Source organism: Dufourea novaeangliae, unplaced genomic scaffold (assembly GCF_001272555.1).
Source record: "Dufourea novaeangliae isolate 0120121106 unplaced genomic scaffold, ASM127255v1 scaffold14, whole genome shotgun sequence".
NCBI lineage: Eukaryota > Metazoa > Arthropoda > Insecta > Hymenoptera > Halictidae > Dufourea > Dufourea novaeangliae.
Genome location: NW_015373890.1, coordinates 2028987 through 2037824, shown reverse-complemented (window position 1 = coordinate 2037824; position 8838 = coordinate 2028987). Strand labels below are relative to the sequence as shown.

The window sequence follows — 8838 nt, the reverse complement described above, 5'->3', positions numbered from 1 at the left end:
AGGGAAAGAAAGAGCAGGGACAGAGTACATAAAAAGTAGAGCTGTCCTGGAGCACGCGGTAGTTTCTTCTGTTCTTTCAGTCTCGAGCAATATATTTCCCACTAAACTTGATGTGAATTTGGTTTCACTACGGTTTTCAATTTCTTTTCCTGAACATTTTTTTCCAATCTGATTGCCCTGCTGTAGATTAAGGTAAACACTTTTCTTTGTGTATCGTATAAATTCTGTTAACTGTAATTAAAACGATCACACACCAATTACTTACTTCACACTTTCGGGAAATTGAATTGTATTACAGCAAAAAGTGTTCGTATTCATACTGGTCCATTAGATTTCACTATTTGTTAAATAATACATTCATTGTTTTCATCATCAAAAGTTAATATTTAAAATGAGATAGTTGAAGTTATCTTTGAAATCACGTTATGTTTTTTGAGATACAAGAAACTTACCTTTGTTTTTCCACTATGGATTTAACGTTTTCATAATTTTATAAAGTTTGAACAGACATGTGTATGTTTAATTGGTGGCATCGCGTTGTTTTTTATGTAGAGTGAACTGCATAACAGCATCTTTGATTATGCCTATTATTAATGAAACTTCTTTTTTCACTTTTCATTTGCTTCGACATCAATTTAACTAAGATCAATTGCAGTATATTTTGTTCTTTTTTAAATTAAATTTTCAACTGTTTAGAATGTTTTAAAATACTTTTGTAGATAACTTCGATGTGTAGCTGACGTGAGCACTACTTTAATCAATCTAATAGGTACAAAATATTTTGCCGTAAGTCAGGAAAATTAACCGGGTCTATTCTCTTGACTAAAAATGATTTATAATAGCACGTGGTGGTTGCACGCTCGATTGTGTCAATGTGTTAACGCAACCGAAAGAACTGGTCACACGTTTATTGTTCAAGTACACCGAGGTTGACGAACAGCATTTTAAACACTGTAAGATTGGCAGCCTTCTGTATATGTATCCTCTTGAATATTATTCTTCGTTGCATCTTTAACTCCAGGGATTAAAAAATATATTATATTTAATATACAAAAGGTATAAGATTATATGTTTATAACTTTATGTATACATTACAAAGTCTTCACGTTATTATTTTCGAAATGTATTAATATCAGTAATATTCGAAATACGTTTTCTCTTTAAGATTCTTTCATTACGTGATATTTTTTTTTAAAGTTTGTTTTTTTTTAACAAGGTTATTGTATAGAGGATGGAATTTTCAGCGTCTGTTAAAAATGGAAATGATCAAGGTGATCAAGTTATATAGTTCACCCTGTATATGTCTTCGTGGTTTATTTGTAGGCAGTCGGATCTGTTCTTTATATACACCGGGTGTCCTAATAGAACCAGAATTTCTGAACATTAAAATACGAAGATAAATAAGCTAATTCTTTAACAAAATCAAACCCTGAAGAACACACCATTAAAAATGTTAGATTCAGTTGGTGCCAGAATGCTTCTAATCGTTCCGTGTGTTATCCTTCTTTTGAACGTGAAAGAGGTAAACGTTGCTCATTTCAAAAACATTTCATTTCAGTTTCATTCAAATTTTAAAACTTTCATCGGATATTTTAATTTTATAATACCGGTGCATTGATTATTTCATTTGTTTTAGAATCGTGCATTATATTGCATATGATAAAAAAATGATTAAAAACGTTAATTTGTAAAAATAGATGAAAATATTTACATAAATAGTAAATATAAAAAAATATTTGAAATGATTCCTTTAAAAATGATCGTTTATATTTTAATGAATGTAATGTTCAATTCTATTTTGTTAATTTGGAAAAAAACTAATTGTCCAAGAAAGATAAAATTCTTATAACTACATACATTTATTTAAACACACTGTAAGTTTTACAATGGAAAACTTGTTTCCCGTTATTCTTAGCGCGACCATTATTTAACAGGTTTCGCGGACAATGTATCGGATCAAAGTATTTTCTCAATGACGCAGGAGTTCCTTAATCCCATTACTTGTTTTATTCAATTTCAGCGACGATTTTATAATAGCATTTGTAATTGAATATTATTATTTTTATTTTTACTTAGTCGAACAAAATGCCTGGGCAATTGGAAGAACTCCAAGCAAAGCGCGCAACTTTTGGAATGGGTTGCTTCTGGGCAGGTGACTGCCTATTTGGAGTCTTACCAGGTGTGATTAGAACCTGTGTCGGATACGCCGGTGGACAAAAGGAATCACCTATTTATAGAAACTTGTATGTTTTCATTTCACTTTCATTCCTACTTTTTTTTACTAATTCAATCATTTTGTGTAATAATATTTTTCTACTATTTTTTTGTTACAGAGGTGACCACACAGAAGTCGTTGATATCGAATACAATCCCGATGTGATATCGTACTCGCAATTACTCACACTCTTCTGGCAAAATCACGAGTACGGCCTTACTACGAAAATCAAGAGGCAGGTAGGTGAAAATTGTAAACTAGTATCGCTTAAGGTTGCTCGGGATCTATTACCACCGTATTTTCTTTTCCTATCAATAATTATTTATATTTCGCATTTCAGTACATGTCGTTGATTTTGTACCACGATGAAGAACAGAAATTATTAGCCGAGAAGTCACGTCCTGCTGAAGAGTAAGTTTGTGCCCTAATAATTAGTAAGAATGCATAGATTGAAAACCTAATGAACAGAAATGACTTTGAATTGGCACATATCCCATAATTGGTTGTACATCAGTTATCATAAAATACTTCTTATTAAACAGTATCTAATCAATAAATATTAATTCTAGCTGTAGCAGTTAATTGGATTTTTAATTTAAGTGTTACTACAGACAGTACATTCTTCTTTGATTAAATTTGTATTGTTAGGAGATTTATTCGTCGTTTAACATATTACTATAATTTTTAGCTATCATCAAAAATATCGACTCAGAAACCATCCATGGTTAATTGAAACTACCGGTCTCGTCAGCAACGAAATTCTGCGGAATTCTCCTTTAGCTGCTAAGCTGAATGGTTATTTAGCTGGAGCTGGAACCGTCGAGCAATTTGAGAAAGAGTTGCCAAAACTTGGTTTGAGTGAAAAAGCGTCCCAGTATTTGCAGAAATATGTGATCGAGAATCAAGGAAACGGTTTATACTGCTAGCTAAAATTAAATATAATTTTTTTATATGCAACTTCATTGAATTCATCTGTGTCTTCATAAGAAGAATAACTAAAGCTTGATGTAAGACTTGTTCGCGTTATTCTGTTTCTGTAAACAACTATTTTAATCAGCCGTCTATGATTTGAACAACGCGGATTAGCATCTAGCATGATTTTTTAGTATTATATTCTCTCCCATAAGCGTTATGACATACATCGCGTATGTTAGCAGGATATTTATTATACTGTTGTTTATATAGTAATAAATAACCCGATTCTTCGTATATTCAGTAATTCATAGATACAGTATTGCCTTGAAAGGTGCTCCCATACTGAAGATTTTCCAAAGCACTACCGTATTTCGTCTCTGAAAACTAGTTAAAAGGAAGCTTTCAAGAAGAATGTTAGATAGGCTGTGAAAAATATATAATAATTCGTTTTCTTAGTGATTTCTATAAACACACTATAAGTTCTATAAGTTTTATAAGATTATTACGATACTCTCTATTCCGTATCATAATTTTTTTAAACACTGTGATTATTTACAGTAACATATGTAATAAATACGATCTAAAAATTAGCTATGACGAGGCTTGAACTAATATTTGTTATTAACAACCTCATTGTCCGGGAGTATTGAAAGATATAATGCTATATACAACATTAGAGCAACCCTGTTATCACAACTGCACGCGCAAATATACGCATACAGCCTTTTACCATGACACTAATAAGTGTGCTTGAACTTCTTTATACTTTGCATGTTTAGTAGTTTTTTGTACTTTATGTTTAAAATAGTTTACTAGAGGACAATAAATATTATATAATAATTGTGTATGGAGTATAGTAAAATGTGAAAATATTAATAGTATTTTATATGCATTTGACAGTTCTCTTTTATATTTTATTACCACTACTTAGATTTATGTTAATAGGACCTATTTATGTATCATAGAGTTAATACCTTCGCATTCATTTACAGTGAGTAATTTAGATTAAATTTAAATAAAACATACTTAAGCAATGAACAATGAAATATATACTTTAATCGTACATCAAGTTAAAAAAGGCGGTACGCGAGTGGCATGCTGCAACGTGACACATAGTACGTACATATATATAGGTATATGTATAGGCCTATGTATATGTATATGTAACTTATTCCCAAGTTGCCGATTTTCACAGCGTGCGAGCCAGTAGGTAGCAGCCACCGCACTTTTCTGATATACGCAGTTAAATGGAAAGCGTATATGTTTTGCCAAACAGTATGCATTGGGAACGGATAATGTTGACAGTTGGAAATTTCCGGCGAAACTCATTTTAATCGAAAAACTGTGTAGTTTCTGTATATTCCTCAGTGTGAACAATTTCTGGGAAATTCAAAGATTCAACATAGAATTCAATAAGAATTAGTTTTTTACGAATATTACAAATTCATGGTTCCTTTTTCGGCATTTAATTATGCATAAAGCTTATCGTGTGATTGCCTTTTTCCTCGTATATAGTCATTTATTTACTCTGGGACAGAATGACTGTACTGTGAGTATCAAAATTGAAGAAATAAGTTTTTCAATTCTACAATTTAATATTAAGTCTTTATTTTCCATATATTCATACTTTACCCGTTTACTAATTTATAATTACATTTATTTTATGTATAATATACTTAATATGGAAATCTTCTATATTTCAATGTATTAAAAATAATTTTATTTACAGTTTAATTGTGATCTTGAAGGTTGTATAAAATCAGACAATGATCATCGTATGATAGATAATGCAGTGGACATTTTCTGTACAAAGGAAGACATCTCAAATAATATTGCTTTCACATTGAGAGAACATGAAGCCAAAAGTTTTATATATCATGGTAAATAGTAACATATGCATATTAAATTTCTTTTATGAAATAGTTGCTTTAGTCATTGGAGTTTCTAATCAATTATAAAACTTGAAACTTGCCTGCGTGATATTGTTGTATATAATATTTAAATGTATTAAATAATCATATCTAGCTTCTTTACAAACTAATTTTACACCACCAAAAAGGAGATGCAAGTATAAAGTAATTCTGCTAGCAAATGAACTAGTTAATAAAAATGAATGTATAAATCATTATGATTTTATGAACCATAATGGTACTAAAGTACATACATCTGAAGAAACCATATGTTCCTTTTCAAATAGTACGAAATATTTAGTAAGTATTCTTGTATGTAACTTCAAGAATTATATAACATCTGTATTGTTTAGTAACGTGATAAATTGTGTGTGTGTTGCAGAAAAATATGTCTATTGACTTCTCATATATATTTACAGCATGTTATGCTTTACAGTTTAACTTTGGTAAAGGTGGAGATAAGATCTTTACACAATACTTAAAAACAAATTATAATCGCACAGAAATATTATGGCCTACATTGGAATGTAGATATGACATTCTACATGATAGTACAAATGAGTAAGTTTATATTATCGATATAAATTTTATAAACTGATATAAAAGTGGTAATAATTAGTAAACCAGAAAAGTTTTTTACTTTATGTATCATAAAGTAACTTCTTAATAGCAGTCATTGTATCCGATTTGGAAAATTAAAGTGCAATTATATTTAAATTCTACAGAAAGAAGCTCCATTTTGAAATAGATTTCGCAACATCGCTAGTTTCAGAAGTAATATTTAGATTAGGATCATTGGGAAATTCAAACTCCTGTAACATACATGATTCTGGACTAAAGTACAAACCTCGGACATTTAATATTTTGGTAATGCTTTAACATTATAAAAATTGGTACTCATGTATAACTGATATTTCCTTTACAGGAAGAATATAGCAAATATAAAGACACCAAGTCCAATGTATCTGTGGTAAGTTCTATCTTTGATCATTGTCACTATTTAATTATTTGGATTTCTTTCCTTAGTTAGAAAACTTGATGTACAAGAATAGCACACAGTTTGAAATTAAACTTGATGAAAATACATTATACAATAATATGAGTACAGAATCCAAGTATTGCATTCTTATAATTTTTCGTGATATAAGATGCAACAGCAACACTCTATGGAAATCTGAGCATTCATGTAAAGTACACGAAGGTAAAGAAGTTTAGATTATCATGGCTGTATTTAATTCTTATCTTTCATAATGACAATTAATTAAAAAAGAACAATTCTTTTATTCGAATTTTCTAATAATTTATAATAGACTTCTAATTGTGGATAAATGCAATATATAGTGTTTTTTTAGTATATATCTCAGTCATTTATAAATTATAAATAACCAGTGGAAATATTTTTGCAGACTGTAAGTCTATCCCAGACCAGACTAATATTCCAACTGTTAATACTGAAATTTATATATACACCTATTTCTACTGGACAATAAGTGTGATCTCATTAATTATATGCATAATACTTGTAATGGTGTGCCTCATGTATGCTAGAGATATTTATTGTATGCAAGGCAAAAGGTTTTGTATAATTGTTGGCAAAAATAAGATTCAGAAGATCAATGCGAAGAGTAATAAATCTAACATCCTAAAAAACAAGAAAGAGACAGTACGTAATACCACTGATGACTTCAACACAGACATTGTTCTATTATATTCTAAAGGTTCTGAATCTTATATGACATTAATGGCAGAGTTTCGAGGTGTACTTGGCACAGCTTGTCAGTGTTCTGTAAGTTCTTGAACAATTCTGTTACATATTTCTAAAAATCACTTTTTTTAAATAACAAACATTTATTCCATATTCTCTAGATCCATGATTGGTACAATGCAACAGATTGTAATCATGTTGCTGAGATAGGTGGGGCTGATTGGTTTGCAGAAATGCTTAATAGAGGATCCCGCGTTATTTGGGTAGATACGCCGACAGTTAGATCATTAATTACTCGAAGATTTAAAAAGGATCTTTCTGATGAGAACAATGAACACCATGATTTTATGGAAATTAGCGACTTTCGTGATATAGCATTTCCTATAATATTCGATTTGGCAAAACGTAATGTTGAACACTCAATGCTACAGCAAGCGAAACATTTTATCGTAAGGTATGGTATCAGCAAATTGTACAACAAAAGTCAATCAACAGTAATTATAAGTATACATTCTGTTATTTGTACTTGTATTGTAGATTAAAAGGATATGAGAGTTGTGAAGATGAAAATGATCCATTCGTCGATTTGTCTCCGCATACGCGTTATATCATACCACAAGATTTAAATATACTATGTTCAGAATTGTAAGTATTTATTTGAATCATATGATTGCTTTTTCAAGTATAATTTCTGTTTTACTATAGAATGTTTCATATTAACTATACCATTCGTATTGTAATACACATTGTGAAATACTATTTACACATTGCTATATAAGTATACTAGAAACAATACAAATTGTTTTATACATTTTCAGATCATTGTCAGAATCAAATATAATAATACCATACATCAATGAAGAGGACGATCTTGTAAAACAACATTTATATTGTACAAACATTAAATTCTGTAAATAAATGTTTTTATTATATGTTTTATCATAGTCTATAATATTATTTTATTCACTCCTACTTACAAATTACCTATCCCTAGTTCAAATTTTTTACATATAAAATATCTCTATTGTGAATATTCCATACTTTTTACAAAACCTTATTTGCTAATAACAGAATGTGTAAGGAAAATAATATATAGTTCTTACTATGTATGTATATTGTTTATAAATACAAAGAGGAAATGAGAGTGCTCACGTGATGAGATGAACATACACCCAAGTCACAGAACCCCCGCAGGTGGCGCCAGAGACACCGTGTAGTGAGGACGTGGGGTCATAGAACCCCCGGTGGAGCCGCCAGAGACCCCGTGTGGTGAGTTGTGGGGTCATAGAACCCCCGGCGAAGACGCCAGAGACCGTGTGGTGAGAACGGGGGGGTCATAGAACGCCCGGTGGAGGCGCCAGAGACCCGGGGGGTGGGGATGAGTTGTGGGGTCATACAACCCCCGATAGAGCTACCAGGGACCTCGTGTGTTGAGTACGTGGGGTCATAGAACCCCCGGATGTTCATACCAGTTCATACTTCCAGCAGCATTCATATTCCAATCAAAGAATTTACAGAACAAGGAAAAGGAATCTAAAGTAATTTTCAGTAGTTCGATACATCTTGATCTCGAATAATTTTCTAAAACATTCAAAGTACTAGACATTTTTACACTTTGAATCTCATATAGATTTCTAAAATAATCCTAGTTCGATGTAATATAGAACGTGGTTTTATGAGATAGATGCAAAGTTCGCAGCCATTAGCTCGATATTGTCATCAGTTTACAGTACTTTACCGATGATAATACCGATTGCCCAGGCCTCACCACGAGGAGGTTGCTGCGAGTGGAGGCCCAAGGCTGGTAGATGGAATCACAAGTTCTACATCTTCCCACCTTTCACAATAAACCTTTTAAATAACTTAAATCTTAACTATGTAATACTATCGCTACTAAAATCCCTCGGCGGATGACTTCTTTCTTGAGCCTAAACCTATAAAAAATTAAGTTCCCTCGTCGGTTGTCTTCGTTCTTCAACTTAAAACTAATACTATCTTAATATTCTAAGTAATACGAATTAATGCTATTAATACGAAATAACTTAAACTAAACACAACGTAGTCGCTAACTCAAACGAAAGAGATAGACGGAA

General features: G+C 31.3%; 2 protein-coding genes and 2 long non-coding RNA genes across 4 annotated transcripts; all 4 read left to right on the top strand.

The window, feature by feature from the left end:
* Positions 1-1486: 1486 nt before the first annotated feature.
* Positions 1487-3142, top strand: LOC107185973 (peptide methionine sulfoxide reductase). The gene is made up of 5 exons (XM_015573754.1): positions 1487-1522; positions 2077-2243; positions 2334-2454; positions 2556-2626; positions 2904-3142. The coding sequence occupies exons 2-5, from the start codon at positions 2086-2088 to the stop codon at positions 3139-3141; spliced, it is 588 nt and encodes a 195-aa protein (XP_015429240.1). The 5' UTR covers positions 1487-1522; positions 2077-2085; the 3' UTR covers position 3142.
* A 1504-nt stretch (positions 3143-4646) lies between these two features.
* Positions 4647-5183, top strand: LOC107187235. The gene is made up of 3 exons (XR_001516200.1): positions 4647-4679; positions 4860-5010; positions 5156-5183. It is a non-coding gene; the product is annotated as an uncharacterized LOC107187235 (long non-coding RNA).
* Positions 5184-5530: 347 nt separating this feature from the next.
* LOC107187081 lies at positions 5531-5994 on the top strand. Its single transcript, XR_001516197.1, has 3 exons — positions 5531-5601; positions 5766-5907; positions 5966-5994. It is a non-coding gene; the product is annotated as an uncharacterized LOC107187081 (long non-coding RNA).
* LOC107185962 lies at positions 5995-7825 on the top strand. Its single transcript, XM_015573742.1, has 7 exons — positions 5995-6010; positions 6067-6241; positions 6447-6826; positions 6907-7199; positions 7283-7390; positions 7564-7618; positions 7817-7825. Exons 2-7 carry the CDS (start codon positions 6079-6081, stop codon positions 7823-7825), a joined length of 1008 nt encoding a protein of 335 aa, XP_015429228.1. The 5' UTR covers positions 5995-6010; positions 6067-6078.
* The last annotated feature ends 1013 nt before the right edge of the window (positions 7826-8838 follow it).

Bases quoted from the DNA above. Each gene is read 5' to 3' on its own strand.
- LOC107185973 (XM_015573754.1), top strand. From the start codon at position 2,086: ATGCCTGGGCAATTGGAAGAACTCCAAGCAAAGCGCGCAACTTTTGGA. The intron at 2,244-2,333 runs GTATGTTTTCAT...TTTTTGTTACAG, and splicing joins TCACCTATTTATAGAAACTT to AGGTGACCACACAGAAGTCG. The intron at 2,455-2,555 runs GTAGGTGAAAAT...TTCGCATTTCAG, and splicing joins CTACGAAAATCAAGAGGCAG to TACATGTCGTTGATTTTGTA.
- LOC107185962 (XM_015573742.1), top strand. From the start codon at position 6,079: ATGTACAAGAATAGCACACAGTTTGAAATTAAACTTGATGAAAATACA. The intron at 6,827-6,906 runs GTAAGTTCTTGA...CATATTCTCTAG, and splicing joins GCACAGCTTGTCAGTGTTCT to ATCCATGATTGGTACAATGC. The intron at 7,200-7,282 runs GTATGGTATCAG...CTTGTATTGTAG, and splicing joins GCGAAACATTTTATCGTAAG to ATTAAAAGGATATGAGAGTT.